General features: G+C 31.6%; 2 protein-coding genes across 7 annotated transcripts; one reads left to right on the forward strand and one right to left on the reverse strand.

Annotated features, from left to right (window-relative positions):
- Positions 1 to 4,043: 4,043 nt before the first annotated feature.
- Positions 4,044 to 9,474, forward strand: LOC129285839 (pentatricopeptide repeat-containing protein At4g18975, chloroplastic). 6 transcript variants are annotated; one of them, XR_008587358.1, is made up of 11 exons: positions 4,113 to 4,345; positions 4,679 to 4,858; positions 4,934 to 5,035; positions 5,147 to 5,241; positions 5,433 to 5,529; positions 5,719 to 5,862; positions 6,668 to 6,880; positions 7,009 to 7,302; positions 8,368 to 8,601; positions 8,723 to 8,864; positions 9,334 to 9,474. XR_008587358.1 is itself a non-coding variant. In XM_054921770.1 (8 exons), exons 2-8 carry the CDS (start codon positions 4,796 to 4,798, stop codon positions 7,219 to 7,221), a joined length of 927 nt encoding a protein of 308 aa, XP_054777745.1. In that variant the 5' UTR covers positions 4,044 to 4,106; positions 4,679 to 4,795; the 3' UTR covers positions 7,222 to 7,647. The 6 variants fall into 6 exon arrangements, 5 of the variants coding, with proteins under 5 accessions (XP_054777745.1, XP_054777743.1, XP_054777744.1 ...); XM_054921770.1 differs by lacking the exons at positions 4,113 to 4,345; positions 8,368 to 8,601; positions 8,723 to 8,864; positions 9,334 to 9,474 and adding an exon at positions 4,044 to 4,106 and having other exon boundaries at positions 7,009 to 7,647; XM_054921768.1 differs by lacking the exons at positions 8,368 to 8,601; positions 8,723 to 8,864; positions 9,334 to 9,474 and having other exon boundaries at positions 7,009 to 7,647.
- Positions 8,232 to 17,779, reverse strand: LOC129286192 (subtilisin-like protease SBT5.6). The gene is given in 13 exon segments (XM_054922210.1): positions 8,232 to 8,814; positions 9,338 to 9,554; positions 9,877 to 10,234; positions 10,319 to 10,416; positions 11,001 to 11,453; positions 11,455 to 11,563; positions 16,110 to 16,221; positions 16,836 to 16,897; positions 16,899 to 16,980; positions 16,983 to 17,024; positions 17,109 to 17,303; positions 17,434 to 17,547; positions 17,758 to 17,779. Coding segments are annotated over 13 exon segments (2,415 nt in total). The 3' UTR covers positions 8,232 to 8,263.
- Positions 17,780 to 18,347: the final 568 nt, after the last annotated feature.

Genomic DNA, 18,347 nt, shown 5'->3' on the forward strand with positions numbered 1-18,347 from the left:
TTATCAACATTGACAGCATGGGGCAACATTATGCCAACTTGAAAAATGTTAGGGGCTTATGCCAAAAAATAAAAAATTAAGGATATAAAATGTGTTTGCATAGAAACTTTGAAAGTAAATTTATATCTTAATTTTTTTTAATTTTTGTTCTGATTTACAAACCATCTTAGCATGTGGCAAGTCGTGTGTGACCCCAATTAAGGATATATTTATCTTTTGATATAATTTTTTAAATTTCAGTATCTAATATTCCCTCAATTAAAAAATAAAAGGTATTTTTTGAGGAATTAGATGTTAAAAAATATAAGATATTTTTAGTCTTTTAAGGTATAATAACTAATCACTGTATTTTTTTCAAAAGTTTTCCTATTAAATAAATCACTTTATATTTATTTTAGGATAAAATACCCTATTAAATAGGGATAAATATAAAAAAATAAAATTAATTTAAAGATAAGTAACTATTTTATTGGAGTAATATTCAGTTAAAAATATTTTATATTTTTCAACAGATGGAATATCTAATTTATCTAATCTAATCTTCTCATTTAATATGTTATAAGATTATAGAGGCACCTTCAAACAAGTTGAATATGCTTTTATAATCACATTCCATAAAATATTAGTATCTATATAATTTATATTCATAGACTTTTTTTAGCCAACAATTTATATTTATAAATTGACTGTATATACATAATAAAAAATAATAAGTGTAAAATTGAACAATATCATAGACTTATAGTTTGATATCACCGCTTTTATACGACTATTTTGATTTCTGATGTTGCTGAATTTGATTCTAAAATGTGACTTGGGCCCAACAATTTGTTATACGTGGATAACGTGATTTGGATGGCTTTAAATTAAACGTCATCACAAACAACACTTTATTATTATTATGTTATTTTTTGAAATGAAGGCAAATATTATTATAAATAAAACGGTTACAACCAACTTTATTGAATTGAAGATAAATTTTTAAAGTGACTTTTTTCTGATGGTAAGGAAAAAAAGTGACTTTTTTTTTCCTTAAAGTTTGAATATTTAGGCTTAATTGGGATGGAAATAAAATTAAAAAAATTAAAAATAAAAAGGATATGGAGAAAATCAGGTGGAAAAAGTTTCTATAAATATAAATTTTTTAAACCATCTTTAAGAGTTTTTCCTTCTAGTTTTTTTTTTTCCCATTTTTCTCACCACCTAAATTAAGGGTTAATTTTGTTTAATAAATTAAATAATCTCTACTCAATCTAATTAAATATCCTTGATTTGTCATCATATAAGTTGTTTAAGATACATGATTGATGTAGCATGTAAGTTTCCCTGTAAGTAAAAAGTTGAGGGTTTGATTCTGCTTTTAATATTAGATTATTAGTGTCTACCTTTTCAATTAAAAAAAATACATGATCAATGATTTTATTAATATATTTTCAAAAAAAGATGAATTTATTGATACAAAAAATTAATCTATTAAACATACAAGAATTTCAGAGCAAGGCAAGGCAAGGAAGGTTTTGGAGATTAAAAATGGTTAACAATGGCGTACTCCAAAGAAGCGGACAAATGAAATTAAAAAAAAAAAAAAACTCTGAAGTAGTTGCTTAAATATTAATTAATTAATTAAAAGGAGCAAGTGGATTATTCACCAACTTTCTTCTTTCCTTCTTCCTCCAAGCTACTCATCACCTCATTGCAACTTCAAATATTGTGGGGATCGCAACAATTTTTTTAACACAAGGACTATGTTTTGCAATAGTCTATCTAATATTTTTTTCAGAGTATCAAGGGTAATTTTTCCTAATTAAGTTGATACATACACAGTTGGCAAAAAAAAAAAAATTGATACATACACAACAAAACACATTTTATTATAAAAATAATTGTGATTAGCTTAGAATAAGAATTAAAAACCAACATTAACTACTGTTTTCTCCTACACAATGTACTCGAGAGACGGAAAAATGAAAATGTAAAGCATAAATTATTATTATTATTATTATTATTTTGTACAGGGATGACAGCAAAATTTTATGGGAGAATTATTGCACGGTCCCTTAGAAACATTCTAATTACTAGAAAGTTTCCACCAAATACAATGCAAGGTCCCTGGATCCTTGGTTGCAAATAAGATTAGCATCCAATTACCAAATTGGCCACTACTTTTCCGGCCTCTCTTCACAGTCTCTTTCCTTCTTCTGTCTCACTTTCCACGTCAACATTCTTTCTGATATATTTTTTAAGTTATTTTGTTTATTAAAAAATCTAATTTAACACTCATTTAATAAATAGTATAAATTTAATGAGGTTAGTGGAGCTATAACAACGTTATGTTGTTATAAAACTATAAGAACTTACAATATATGTATAGAAGTTTTTTTTTTACCAACATATATATATAAAAGTTTAAAATGATAAAAAAAGGAAAAATATCAGTAAAATTTATTTAAATTATGTAAATAATAAATTGGTCTCACGAAATAACATGATTTTTCTGGAGTCTTATGCAATATTTTTGTCATTAGAGAACTATAAGAAAGGATAATTTTACCCTTTATTCAAATTAAAAAAAATTGCAAGTTTTCATTGACAATTTTTATTCATATATTAACAACTTTATTTCTAAATTTGCAACAATTTATTAGCTATTCCCAAGTCCTGATCTGCAGGTCCTGATATTCATCAAGTGTTGAAAATTTGTAACTTTTTATTGACAATTTTTATTCCTATATTAATAACTTTTGTTTTTATATTCATAACAATTCAATAGTTATTTACAACTTCGCATATGTAGGTTCTAATATGCATCAGATGTTAAAAATTTATAACTTTTGTTCTATATTAATAACTTTTATCTAGATTCACAACAATAGAACAATGAATTATAATTTATTAGTACCCTCTATAAATTGACTACATCATCAAAAATAAATTACCACTCTAATTCAATAAATAACAACTTTTATTAATTTAAATGATAAGAAAATCTTAAAAGGTGACAACTATTTAAGATTTTTATTATCAATTACATGATCTATAACTTCCATCAAAATACCTTACAGTTTTTTTGACAAAAATATATGAAGGATTGAATTTTCTAATGTCATTCCTTTTCTTATCATTTTTATCCTCACATTTTCCCATCATTTGTTTTTTACCTTCAATATTTTTTACCAAATGTCTCTTTATGTGGAAATAATAAAATAGTTACTTTTCAAAACTAGAAGCAAAAGAAGTCATTTCTCATGCCAACTTGAAACAATGAAATAGCCATTCATCAATATGTCTATTTTTTAAATATCATAATCACATATTTGTTATATTTTATTCAACAACAACTATTCATCTTATATTCACAACTTTGGTTTATGCATTTACAACATAACTGAAAATGATATATCATTTATTATTTATCCATGAGTAAGCATTTATATCCATGGATAGCAGAGAAAAAAAAGACCGCAATCATGAAAAGAAAGTGAAGAATTCAATCATTTACGTGCATTAACTCACATTAACTTTAACTATCACATATGGAAGGAGAAATTTTTAAGGAGGAGAAGAAATTTACTCATGTACAGCATAGCTAATAGAGGAAGAATGATTGCTTACATATGCCCATGTACAACAATTCAACAAAAGAAATCACCCTACACTCAGAAACTTAAAAAGAAATAAGATAGACGAGGAGGAGAAGAAAAGAGAAGGATATGGACTAGAAGAAGAGCACGAAAAAAAAAAAGAAGAGGAGAACAAGAAGACGAAATAGAGGCAAAAACACGTGAGAATGACTATGTATTGAAGCTTGAGGTTTTTGTTTTATTTAAAGGTAATTTGATCATTTCTTTTAATTTTCAAATAATAGAAAAATCTCATGATACCTTGAGAGAATTATGACATTTTGTAAAATCAATCTATTATTTATATAATTTAAATAAATTTTTTTATCATCTTTCCAAGCAAAAAGTACAAGACTGATAAAAAAAGTCATATTCGGTTATAAAAGTAGTGTTTTTTCCACAAAAAAAAAAGAAAAAAAATCGGTGGCGTTTGGAAATTGCAGGTTATTGAAGGAAAATCTAGCTGCTGGAAGGAAGAACGAACAGGTTAGTCGACCGTACAAAACGAAATTTTTACCGAAACGGGATTGTCGTCCACTTGCTCAAAATTCTCGTCATTGCTGTTTTGCACTCTGAAATTTAGACAACACCCGCTCGGAATCATTGAGTGATCCTCTATTCATTCACAACATTCAATTTATCTGTTCTTCTTTGGGCTTTCCAGAACTGAACCAGAAATAAGTCTATAGCTGGAAGGAAATTGAACTTAACCTTTGTGGCAAAAGGCATGATTATTCATCTGAATTTTACTTAAAACTTTGATTAGCTAGTTTAAATCCAGTGTCATTCGTTTTGGGTTTGCGATGTTAATTGCTAGTGATTCTGCTGGGCTGTCCCGGGGAGATGCGGTTTAGTTGTTTGATAAAATGCTTGTGTGTGGTGTTTGTGAAAATGGGTTTCTAGCTATATGTTTTCTTAATGTGGCAATTTGAACTTGAATCATTCTTATGGATATTATTCCCTAAGCGACTATTGGAGGATACTACAGCAGTTAGCTAGTACTTTATTAAGACTATTTTTGCCTTGATGTTTTTGTTTCAATTGTGTTTTTCGGGCAGGTATGTTCTTTTGGGTTTGTTGAGGAATTCTGCTCATTAGGTTTACAATGATGAAGCCTTTTTCGTTTAACATAATCTGAGATATCGAGTGAGCGTAGTCTAAAGATTAACAGAAGTATGATGCTTATTAAATGTGGAAATTCAATTTCTTGTCCGAATCTCTCTTCAGCAGTATATCAGGTAATGGCCTGTGCCGTGTGATCTAATATTCTAGTTGTTCGAGAGAACCACTTCATGATATAATGCTTTTGATAGAGTATGGACACTAGTAGAATGTTGCTTCAGACTAAGGCAGAGATTGGAGCTCTACTGTTTGGTTATAGAATCTCAAAACTGAGAATATCTGTCTTACACAAGGTACAATGTTGACCATCAAGGAAAATACATGAGAGAATAATTATTCCTTTTATGTAGCATTTTGACTCCGTTATGATTTGAATATTAGGATTATGCTTGTTTTCATTGCAGGAAAATTCTATCAACAGTGCATTAGCTGTTCCTTTGATCCGATCATCTCGTAGCCATAACGAAAGAGCACTAGGTAGACCCAAAATGCTGGAAAAGTAGGTTATCCTATTTTCCTCTTAAGTTATTAGTTGCTATTCTCTTCTGCTTCTCATTTTGCATTGTACCATATAATTCATGCTTCATTAAGTAATACTATAATGTGTGACAAGCCGCATGGGTCAAATAGGGTGTATTCCAAGTCTTGAGTATCATATTCCCGTTATTTCTTAATTTACTTGGAGTGCAGAAAGGGGAAAGGACGTGTTGGAAAGAAGGAGCACCACCTATGGCAAAGAAGAGATTCTGCTAAATCTGGGCAAAAGGCCCTCAGTCTTATCAGAATTGTATGCTTCTCTAGCCTGTTCACGTGGTTTAGAATATTCAAGTTGGCCTCCTCAAAATGAACAGTATTTGGTATTAATTCAAGCAATAAACAAAAACACCGAAGAATCAACTAGACAGTAGTAGGAAAAAAGGTTCTGATCTTTCTTTGTAATTTGATTTGTTGTGCATTTCTATTTGGGAAATGTCAGGTGTCTGGACTCCCTAATGAAAAAGAGGCTGTCTATGGAGCATTGGACAAATGGATGGCTTGGGAGACAGAGTTCCCATTGATTGCAGTTGCAAAGGCTTTAAAAATCTTAAGGAAAAGGGGCCAGTGGGTGCGGCTAATTCAAGTATGACCTTTGTATCATGCTATATTCTTATGAATTCTTTTTGTATGTATGGCTAACATCTTCATAATTTTTGTGTGAGTTGAGTGAAAATGGGGCAACTGATGGTATTATTTTAGTAGTTAAGTTTATTTTATATATGTCTGAGTTGGCTTTACTCAGGGTTTTCTGGCCCTTGACATGAGATTGTTTCACCTGCGAATCAACAAAAGTTTGTTGTCAAGTCCTTAGGTAGTGAAATAGGTTAAAGAAAGATGAAATCGACTAACTTGAGGGATTCAGGATAAGGTTCTTTGTTCGTCTTATCAAAATTTGACCCCCCTGGTTTAGTGTCTGATTGAATCAAATGCCCAGATACCGTTATTCATTATGAAAACCAGCAAATTGACCTATTTGATTTAAGATCGTATCTAAATTGAATGCCCAGATACCGTCAATTTGATTTAAGCTCATTATGTTGACCATCAAGGAAAATACATGAGAAAATGGTCCAGTTTGTGTTCATATCGTGACCTATTGATCTAGATCTCATGTATGTTTTGTATATTAGTGTACTTGCAGTTTCAAGCAGTTGTGTTTTCTTCAAAATAATAACGTCTTATCTGTTAATATTAAGGAACGTAGTTATGTACTGGTCATTCTTAAGAATGTCGTTGTTTGCATGAGTGTGAGAAGACAAACTCATGGTGTTAGTGAATGGTTCTTTCACTCATTAGCCTTGATTATATGTTGTCTATATCAGTACGTCCGGTTATCCATGGGGATAGAAAATAAATCTTACTGGTTACTGATTCTCGATACTTCTAAGGTGGCAAAATGGATGTTAAGCAGAGGTCAAGGAACAACGATGGGGACTTATGACACTCTTCTTCTGGCATTTGATAGAGAACGGAGGGTTGAGGAGGCAGAATCATTGTGGAACATGATTATACGTGCCTGTACACGCTCTGTCTCGAAGAGACTGTTTTCAAGGATGATTGCATTGTATGATCATCATTATATGCCTGACAAGATAATAGAGGTGTCATTCTTTCCCCACACCTTTGCATGAATTTCTTAGCAGTCATCAAGTTTGACTCTTTGTACCGTGTCTAGCTTATGTTAGCTTGAACATAATGACTTTTATTGCATTCTTGTCTGTATGTTCAGGTATTTGCAGACATGGAGGAGTTGCGAGTAAAACCTGATGAAGACACAGTCCGCCGAGTGGCACGAGCGTTTGGAGAACTAGGCCAAGAAGAAAAGAAGAAATTGGTTATAAAAAGATATGGACTTAAGTGGAAGTATATTCATTTTAACGGTGAACGGGTTAGAGTGAGAACAACAACAGCATGGGATGAAGATGATGGATCAACCAACTGAAATGGGATTCTCTTTCAACGAGGAAACAATCTCATCCCGATCCGAGATACCTAGAAATGTAGGATTCTAGTGCAATTTAAGGTAACTGTATATGCAAAAAGTCATCAATTTGCTCTATGAAAGTTAGACGGATGGCGAAAATTCCCAAGGGTGCTGCTGATGTCGAATGTGTATAACTGTTTATGGATACCAATTAATTCAAGGAGCAAATTTGAATTTTGCTTTTTGACCAAAAGGAGTCCATTGGAATTGAGTATGAAATATCGCTCCTGATCAGGGATAATCCTTATATGAATTAGGGATGCTGTATGTATGCTAAAACTACTTGCTTATAAATTCAAAGTGTTTTTACTTACTGTGTTATTGAACTTAAGTGTATGACAAAACATGTAAATTATAGAAATTATAAATAAAAAATACTCATAACTATCTCAGATGTACCCTTGTAACTTCTGTCGAGAATTGTTTGAAAATATACATGTATTTTCATAATTTTTCCATCTACTTAATTTTGTGTCAATAACTTAATTCATGCAACTCTGTCCCCATGTTTTAGGTTAGAAAACATGCTGTTCGTTCGCCAATGGCATGCTTTTAGATTTAAAGTTGAGAAATGCCTTTTAAGTTTTAAGAGACAGTTGATCTTTTGAAGTAAGGATCTCTCTGAAGCAAGGAACTTAAAAAAAAAATGCCATCTTTTTTATCTTTAATTTTTGGTTAATTTTCACTTCGGAAGATCTACAATATTTACTTATATATAATACAATATTCATGAAAGTAGAAAATCTTGGTCATTTTCAAAGCATAAATCGAGTCCTCTTGATTTAAAACATCAGAGACACCAGAGAACAAAAATAAAAGTTGAGCAAGCAAACCAATCCCCTAATCTTAGCCCTATGAGCCTACCGCCCTTTCTAAATCCCAATCCTATTTTGCCTTTCCTTTTGTCTCTATCCTTAATGAATCTATCATTTGACTAACGTACAATTCATATGTAAAAAACAAAAGCCACCAAGAAACAGCCATAATAATATCAGAAACATTATCGAAAAGATACAGCAACTGTACTTCTAACAACGTGATGCTTGTAAGTCCAAGCATACCACCCAAAATAGTACTGATCTTCATCTGACTCAATCTCTGCAGGTGTTTGACCTCTTTTTGCCATCACTGTGATGGTGAAGTTCTTTTTCTGGCCAACATTTTCAAATTCCAGAGCATTTGGAGAGGCTAAGATGGTGTATTCCTTTGGTGACTTAGCACTGAACTTGTAGACACTCATGGGGCTGCCAACGTTTGTGACTGTTCTCAACACTGTCTTCTTGGTACCTCTGAGTCTGTGAATTTGAATGGATGGATAGTTGAGGTTGTTAGGATCAGGTAATGGTTTTGGACAGTGATATTTGAGATTTAATTCTTTGATTTGTCCAAGGCTACATGCGTGAAGAATGTAGTCTGTGTAGGAAGAATCATATATGAGCCCTGGGTCTGATGCTTTTAGGGGTTGGAAGTGGCCAGAACCATATGCGAATGGAGTTGCAGGTTTTCCTGTTTCATCTTTCATTGGCTCTCCCATGTTGTCTGTTGTGCTAGCTGCAGGAAAAAGGAGCATTTAACTTAACTGGTAATTAATTACTCGTGAGGTAATTGCATCCAATGCTGTAGATTTATCTTATACGTGTCTTTGGCTTCTCTACACATCATTTATTACAGATCATCTGCATATCCTTTTCTTGTTTGTGGAGAGAGAAGAAGTAGGAGAGAGTGATTATTTATTAATATTGGATGTTTTCAATGCTGATTTGCAGTGTGTAATAATTAGATAAGCCAAATCCCTTATATATAGATATGAAATGAGTTCAGGATTGGCCACTTATTAGGCCATCTTTTTCTTGATCTCATCTCAAACCCAAATTATAAATGTTGGATTTTTCTTAAACTCACTTTGAGTCCTGAATAAATATGAACTCACTCAACCTAAAAAACATCATACAAACAAAGTAGTGCTTTACGAGTCAAAATCTAATTGGACCACCTTATCCACACATGTATTAAACTTCAAGTGAGTTGTTAAAAGGCAGATTACCACATCAAATTTGAGAATGAATTTAGGTACCTGTGGTGATGAGAGCAGATCTGATAGCAGCAGAGGTCCAAGTTGGATGCATAGCTTTGAGAAGAGCAGCAGCAGCACTAATGTGAGGGCAAGACATGGAAGTACCTGAAAATATGTTGTACTTCACCACTCTGTAGTCTATATATGACATTCTTGTTGGTCCATCTGCTTCTGTCCATGCTGCCAATATGTCTACTCCTGGTGCTGTGATGTCTGGCTGTATTGTATTCCACCCCCAACACACAACAGGTTAAGTTTCTGGTCTTGTTCCACCCAAACTCTCATAAAGTGCATGTTTGGTACTTGGAAAATATGTTCTAAAAAAGAAATAAGAAATGTATATAAAAAGAATATGGGCCATGTGTATCTCCCATTTCTTAGTGTTTGCGCATGTGTGTGTTTTGGGCCCCCCGGGGGGGGGGGGGTCGTTGGTTTTGACTTTTGACGAAAACAACAAATAATCTTGTCTCACTAGACATGGATTGAATGATGTCATTGTTTTCTATTTTGAAAGACTGTATGCATAAAGAAAATATTACCTTGAGAACAAAGGGGTCAACAACATTAGGACCCCTGCTAGAGAAGGAGGCCAAAAGAGGAGCAGGTTTGGAGTTCAACACAGTGGTTCCAGGAAGAAGAAGAGCCTTGGGATCATTGGACGAACGCAGATACTGCAGAAGCTTGAGAGCATTATGGTACGACACACCAGTGGCTGCAACAAAGTGAGGATCACTTGGTACATCGTTCCCAAGTGCTTTGGAGTTTCCCAGAATTAAACCAACCCCCCCAGCTCTTCTCACCTCTAAGCCTTTGGCTAGTCTGCTACCTTTCCCTCTCATGCACAACACTATCTTCCCTTTAACCTTTTTTGCTTCCAACGAACCATCCAAGCAATACCTGCGTTTGTTTGTGTTTTTTTGATTAATTATGAATGATTAAGATTTGGTTTAGTGTTGAAGAATATGATTATATTATTATCACCCTGAGTTTTGTTGGGGGACGCGTGAATGTTCAACGTCTCCTGCATATACCAGTTTATGGAAGCTGCTTTTCATTTGCATTGGAGTGATTGATCGTCCCTGCAGTTGATAAGAACCGAGGTAAATGTTACTTGAAAATGCTAGTTAAATTAAATTTTCAATTGTTTTTACGCTTTGAACATTTATGAATTGAAATTGAGTAAAAGCTTATCATATATTTCCTCTTATTTTATTTATAAAATGTTTTAAACTTTTTTCACGCTCACCCATTAAAAAAAATTTGTTGTAATATTAAATTTGTCAAAAAGAAAATGAAAAGCTATTATATAATATTACAAAACACCTTATATTTTGGATCAATGATATCTTTTTTTTAGATTAGAGGAGTACATATCACCACGAAATATGGAGAAAAATAAATAAGTCATTACAAAAAAAAAAAGGGAGCTCCACTTCCATGCAGCTCATTTTTTTGTATATATTTAGAAATACTTTCCAGCATATTCAAGTTATAAAGTTGAAGGGATAAAAAATTCGGAGTATCAAATATTAGCTATTTTTTAAGATAATAATATGGCTTGTTATTAGTCATTTTTATTTTTTAACCATCCGGGGGGGAAAAAAGGAAACCTTAAAAAACAAATTAAATGAAGCTCGAAACAAACATATATATGATTAATTACCTCAATTCTTGTACCATTATGGAGCAAAATTGGAGCAAGAAAGGTCCGATCCAGAGTACTGGCACCAACCGTAATGACCCAGGGAGCCGGGTTGGACAAAGTCCGACCCGAAGGCCCAGAGTTGCCTGCACTGCAAGCCACCACAATGTTCTTCCTCGTAGCCTTCAACGCCGCTATCGCAATCGAGTCGTCTCTGTAAGGGACGGGTTTCGAATTCCCAATGGAAATGCTTAGAACGTCGACGCCATCTTCGATGGCGTCATCGATGGCTTTCAGCATGTCGACGTCCATACATGCGTTTCCGAGGTCCTTGGACTGCCCTTTGATTGGCCAGCAAGCTTTGTATATGGCTAGCCGAGCCAGCGGGGCTCCGCCGGATGCTGTGCCGTTAGCGAATCCTCCGAGGGCCGACGCACCTGGGACGGTGCGGCCGGCAACGATGGAGGCTGTGTGGGGTTCCGTGGCCGTCTTTGTCTCGAGCTGATCTGTAGTCTTCTTTCTCGTCGAGAGGGCCAAATGCTGCTTCATAGCCTTGCAGGTAGTACCGAGCTCCGATGATCTTCCTGTGAAGAAGAATTATTGAACAACAAATTAATTGTCTATCTGAGAAAAAATGTATTTTTCCCATTTGAATTAATATAAAATTGTTGCATGCTTTTTACATGCAATAATAATGAAGTATTTTGCATGAAGGAATAATCAGTCACTTTAACTAAGTTAGTGGCAGGAAATTAAAAAAAAAAATCATCAATTTATATTTGGGATCATGAAAAGCGAACTAAATATGAACAATAATTTGCAATTTTAAAAGTAATGGTATAAGATAACACATTTAATATATATATATATATATATATATTATAATTTATGGATATAAACATATAATTTAAGGATAAACAGTTATTAATATTTTAAAAATAAATATTTAACTATTCAATTTTAGATGATTTACTCCTTCTGTTAAAAAATATAAAATATTTTTAATCAAATTTACTCTTAATAAAGTAGTTACTATTTTTTAAACTAATATTATTTTTTATATTACCTCTATTTAATAGAGTATTTTATTTTAAAATAAATATACATTTATTTGTTCAATATGGATATTTTTTTAAAGCAATGATTATATTTTAAAAATATTAAAAATATCTTTTTAAACATTTAACTGATCAAAAAATGCATTATATTTTTGAAGTATTTTTTATAAAGATTACAAAAAGTTACAATTTATCTTTGTTTACACTCTAGGATGTATGAAGTATAACATTTTGAAAGATTGGACTTGAGAGAACAAGAAGCAAGTAAAATTTTTTATACCTTAATTAAGTTTTTTAATTTAAATTTAAATATTCTTTTCTTTCATCCTCCACCCAAATTTTCGAATAAAAAGAAAAGTGAGGTATTTAGATAAAAGAAATATGTCTGAATTCATTCCTGATTCCTTCTCCTATTAGTGCTGTTATGAGAAATCCCCAGTTACCAACTCAACTAATTAATAACCTCTAACATTATCTTTATGTTGAGGGACTGTGAATAAAATGCAATGCTATATATAGTAAATTATTTAGAGTTAATTTTATTTTCTGATTGAATCATGAGTGGCTACTAAACAACTTACTTTAAACATAAATACGGCTTTTTTAACATTTGAAGAGTAGAAATTGAAACAGAGTGATGGATAATTGAAGGAAAATAGAGAATGAAAAGTTTAATGAAGAAAGCTTACAACCAAAAGATACATTTTTCAATGAAATTTATAAAAATGGGCTTTAAAATTAGGAAGAATTTCAATAAAGCCCCTAAATTTCTAAAATTTTACTGCATTTCAAGGATACTAAATTGATATTCAAGAAAAATGACAAAATTGCCCTTCTTTTGATAATTATTTTATTTTTTTATTGCCCTACTTCACTTGTTAATTATCATGTTTTACTTACTTGTTTACTTACAAATATTGTTAATTACCATATTTCACTTGTTCATTTCCCAAAAATGAAATCAAGTAAAAGTTTAATAGGGAACAAGTGAAGTAAGGCAATAAAAAAGTGAAGTAATTAAGGTAATGAACAACAATCCGTGAATAAATGAATAACATACAATATAAAAATTAATAAATTGTTTTAAAATTATTTAAATACCTAAAATAAAAAAAAACTAAATAGGATAATTAACAATATTTCATAAGTAAATTAACAATTGAAGTAAAGAGGTTCTAATATTAAGTTAAATGAAAAGTAATTTTGTCATTTTCTTAAAAAAATTTAATATTAAATCAATACCTTAAATTATAGAGTAATTTTTAAAATTTAGGAGCTTTAAATTTAAATAAGTGTGATTTATTAAAATTCTCCCTCAAAATTGCCTAAACAAGTTTAACACACAGCATGCTATATAATTCAGAAGGCATGAATATCAACATCATCACCGAGTACTGTGCTCATTGCCTTGTCCTTGAGACTTTTCTCCTGTTTTCCTCAGCCACACATTAATTCCAATGTGGCAATAAACATACGTACATGTCCTTCTCTGTCTCTGCTAATCCCCTTTGTTTGTGCCTCCCCTTCTCTCTCTATATCTGATATACATGTGTGTGAGTGTGTCTCTCTCTCTCTCTTCCTCTCTGCATTTTTCACTCTGATTCACTCTTTCACGGGCTCAAAATTAACCGCTACCCAGCAGCTTTATTATGTAGCTTCTTAAACCCTAATTTTATTCGCAACTTATTTTGTTCAGATGATAAGAATAATATTTTTACTTCTAATTAATATTTTTTAAATATTTAAAGTAAAGAGCAGACCTTTTTAATTAACTAGATTTACTCCATGCATATATATATATATATATATATATAAGTAGATTTGAAATTAAACCCACACCCTATCACCTATTTTAACTTGAATCAATAATTGAAACAATTACAATTTTGGTTGTTGATAACAATGCACTGCAGCTCGAATGTATGTTTTTAATAGTACACGTACTATTTTTGACCAAGATATTACCAATCAGCATAAAATTCATGTCATCTAGATTTTGTGTAACATGAGGGGCCCACATTAGCTTAAAGACGATATAATTAAGGTTTCATCATGTATAATTACATATTCACAAGCACTTACGTATAGCTAAAATAATACTCCCTTTTTAAAAAAATATAAGATACTTTTTGAGAAGTTAGATGTTAAAAAATGTAAGGCATTTTTAGTCTTTTAAGGTTAATCATTATCTTTTTTTAAGTACCCCTATTAATAATGACTTTATATTTATTGTAACTATTTAATAGGGGTAAATATAAAAGATAAAATTAGTTAAAAAGTAGATAACTATTTTATTAAGGATGAAATTCGATTAAAAATATTTTACATTTAATAAACGAAAGAAGTATTAATTACAATATATATAACATGCTAAAACGCACACGTTCATAGTGTCAAGGCATTGAAAAATCAATTCAACTAATCATTGTTCAACCAGTCAAAATACTAGTATAAAGATTAATAGTTAAAATTATAGTCCAACTGTAGTTAGATCAGACCAGTCATATGGTATATACTTATAGAACCAATAAAAAACACTGGTTCAACCTGGCAGTTTTCATTACTATGTAGTATATAATTTAGAGATTATGTTAGTTTATTACTTATTTGATAATGTCATCATGTCTGAGAAAGACTTGTGGACAGGAAACAAGGGGAACATGCATGGCCCAGATTAAAGGAAAGACAACGAAGAGGATAAAATAATGAAAAAAAGGCAGAGAGATGCAAGAGGAGGACAATGGAATACGATAGAAGATCACAAGATGAGAAACGAAAGAAACCAAAAACAAATTAAGTCAAAAGGACAAAGAAAGAATCACGAAGACGAATAATAAGACACACATAAACTCTTATAGACTCAGCCCCACATGCTTCTCAAAAGATGGCACTGAAAATGCCTTCTTTGATTCTTATCATTTTGTCCTTATTAATCTCTCCTTCCTCCAAAAAGCTGTTATACAACACAGTACAATGAGAAAAAACTCAACTTGTTTCATGTCATACGTAATTCTTTTCCATTTGTAATTTCTTATGCTTTATCTTTATATCATTGCAATGACCTTAGAAAATTATCTTTGATGTCATTTACTATTTATAGATATAAAAAATGGCCATGAGACTATATATGAACATGATTATCTACTCTTTTATTTGAGAATATCAGTATTAGTGCATGACAAATTTGTCTCTACACTCTTTTTCAAATCAATTAATTAGAAATAAAGCTGTCTTAACTAACAAGTAAGTAATGGATCACTCTTTGCAATTCGTCTTATATATTTGTATGTATGTATTCCTTTTGGTATTCTTTTATGTTATTATATATGTCTAAGACTATGACATCTGAAAATGACACAACCATAAACAACTTACGCTATAGAGGGAAAACAATTGAGAGCTTTAACTTTAGTAACATCTAAGCAACTGTATTGTGCTCTAAAATTAACACACACACATGAAAAGAAAACTAGGTACTGATTTGTGGCTTGATTAAGGAAAGAACCTATGTTCAAAGGGTTTTCTAAAGTTGAATATAGAAAAAACCTTGGTTTGAAAAAGCATTTGTCTTGTCATCATTATAAAGTCCCGCAATAAAGAGAAGGAATTATTGAAATGGGATAACATATGTTTAATTTAAATTACCAAGCTTTATTTAATCCAGAGGTTATGTAATGATGTGTTTAAAAAGCTGCTAGAGCTAGAACTACTCTAATAATCAAGCTCTAAGCTCTGTGTGGGTGATCTTAAATAATCATCAAAATGATTATGATTCTCAAGGAAAATTCAGTTATTATTATTTATTATTATTATTATTTATTTTTTGCTGCAAGAGTAAAATACTGATTAGGAGCAGAATTCCTCAGCTGTTGGTTATTTAAAAAAAACAAAAACACACAAATCTTGGTTGTTTGGTTGTGTGTGTGTAACTGACACACCTATGTTGACTCACATGCATGTGTGTATGACTGAGTTGTCCATATATAACCTCCAAAATGAAGGAACCACAGTCAAAGTGTACAAAAAAAATTAAAAATAGATAGATAGAGAGAGAGAGAGAGAGGAGAGTGACCTATTACAAAGAGAGGAAGGGAAGGCAGTCCCATTTTGGCAGATCCCTTTCCATCTTTGAGGAAGAGGTCCCATCCCTTCATCTCTGAAGCTCTTTGATTCTGGCCACACACCTGCTTATCATCCATTCTACACACACAATCACTACACTACTCTTATCTCTCTCTCTCTCTCACCCTACCTTTTCTCAATCAATATCTAAATTCACTCTAAAACTTAAATAATCATTTCATCATCAAAACTATAAATATATAGCAGTGCAAAAGTAAAGAGTATAGATTTTTGTTTTTATTTTAAGATGACAATTAGAAAACGGTATTTTATCATGTTTCATTCTATTCTATAAAAAAAAAAATATCATATGTATTAAAATGAGGTAAAAAGTATGGTTCAAACTAAATTTGAACGGTTCATAGATGAATAGCTTTTTAAGACGTGCAAAATATTGGATTTGATTAGGTTAATATCTTCAAATATCAAATGGTTCTCTGTCCCTTCCAAACCCATACTCTTATGTGCATCTAGAGAGGACAGGACAAAAAGATAAAGAGAGAAGCCGGATCCATTCAATTCCTCAACCCATATTATCTCTCTTTACAACACGCACAAATTATATTATTTATATATGTCTCATGATAATTGATATTATAGGTTTTGATGACATGTATGAGAAGGGTAAAGGCATATGAAATTGAATAGATATTTATGTTGAGAATAATAATATTACCGCTATCAATCATCCCAACAATGATATCTTGTCCATAATTGGCTTTAGAGAGCAAGTTTTGTGTGGTTAATGGCTTCTTCTTTCCAAGGATTCAATGGCTCTTCCAAGCCCACAAACTTCCATGACCTTGTTGTATGCAATGAATCATTTCTGGTTCGCTCTTCCTCACCGACACCACACCCTCCATTTCTGTCCAATTAATAATTGATTTCTTCTTCATATATATCTCAGAATTAAACTCATCATCACAAACACTACAGTTACATTACATACCTGATAGCCTCTCGGCTTCTTCTGGGGTAAGCACAGCAGAGAAGCCATTCAGAGCAGGTTTGTAACTGTAAAGAAGAGAAGCTCGGGCTTCCTCTTCAGTTTCTTTCACAGAACAAAAAGGAGCTATGGATATTTCGATATCGTGCAGTGATATTTTGTCTCCATTCTGGTTGTCTTTGATGTCCACATGTAGATCTGGTTTGTCCATAAAGAAGATGACGATGTTTCAGTTATGAACAAGGAACACAGAAACCACAGATATATAGATATATATATATATAAAGCAACACAGTTAATGTCAATGAAGAAGAAGAAAAGTGAAAACCTGGTTCTGTGCGGTGCTTGAGGCTAAGGGAAAAGGAGAGAGGAAGAAGAGAAGAGGAGTGTAGCAACGGAAACACTGTTCTGCGATGCCATTGGTTGGGGAAATGACATGAAACTTAAGTTTGATAGGAGGATTAACATTTATAAGAAATATCAACGCACGCGTTTCTAGAGACTAGCTAGGGACATGATTGCATTTTATTGATTTTTACACGCTCTAATGTATTTACTATTATTGGGTTAAAATTTAATTTAAACATTCTTTTGTTAAAATGGAGATAACTTTTCCTGGTGATTTTTTTTAACCAATTATAAGGTTTTGAACACTTGAACGTTCCAAGGGTCATTTCTGCTGCTCCATCCCCATGATAGGTTGTTAATATTATTATTTTGGATGGATTTACATATTCATTGAGAATTGTAAGAATAAATCAAGTTGACATCTCCTCTATTTACTTTAATCAGGATATTTTTTCCCTTCTATTTTTAAGTAATCTATACGAATCTCCTCTCACAATCAATAGTTATAAGACATAAACCTAGCTCGTTCTATTTTTTAGATTTCATTTTTCATTCATCATTGTTAATTGATCATTAAGTCATATATGTTGGACCAAAATACCCCTATATAATTATAGATGTTTATTTAAAAAAATTTCCAAGCTGCTCAAAAGAAATTAATGGATATACTTTTTACATTTTTATTCATATTTTAATTTTTAATTATTGATTAAAATAATATTTGAAACTCATATGTAAAAAAAATTAATGAAATAGGGATTTATATAACAAGAGATACTTAGTTGATATGATTAATTTCTTACATTTCTTTAGATTTTATAATTTTTAAATACAATATTTTTAAATTAATTTACTTAAAAATTGGCATACTTAATTATTTAAAGTTCTTTAAAT

This window comes from Prosopis cineraria, unplaced genomic scaffold, assembly GCF_029017545.1.
Source record: "Prosopis cineraria cultivar Desert tree isolate PC_DT_omini unplaced genomic scaffold, ASM2901754v1 PC11, whole genome shotgun sequence".
In the NCBI taxonomy this organism is placed as follows: Eukaryota; Viridiplantae; Streptophyta; class Magnoliopsida; order Fabales; family Fabaceae; genus Prosopis; species Prosopis cineraria.

Bases quoted from the DNA above. Each gene is read 5' to 3' on its own strand.
- LOC129285839 (XM_054921770.1), top strand. From the start codon at position 4,796: ATGATGCTTATTAAATGTGGAAATTCAATTTCTTGTCCGAATCTCTCT. The intron at 4,859-4,933 runs GTAATGGCCTGT...TGCTTTTGATAG, and splicing joins TCTCTTCAGCAGTATATCAG to AGTATGGACACTAGTAGAAT. The intron at 5,242-5,432 runs GTAGGTTATCCT...CTTGGAGTGCAG, and splicing joins AGACCCAAAATGCTGGAAAA to AAAGGGGAAAGGACGTGTTG.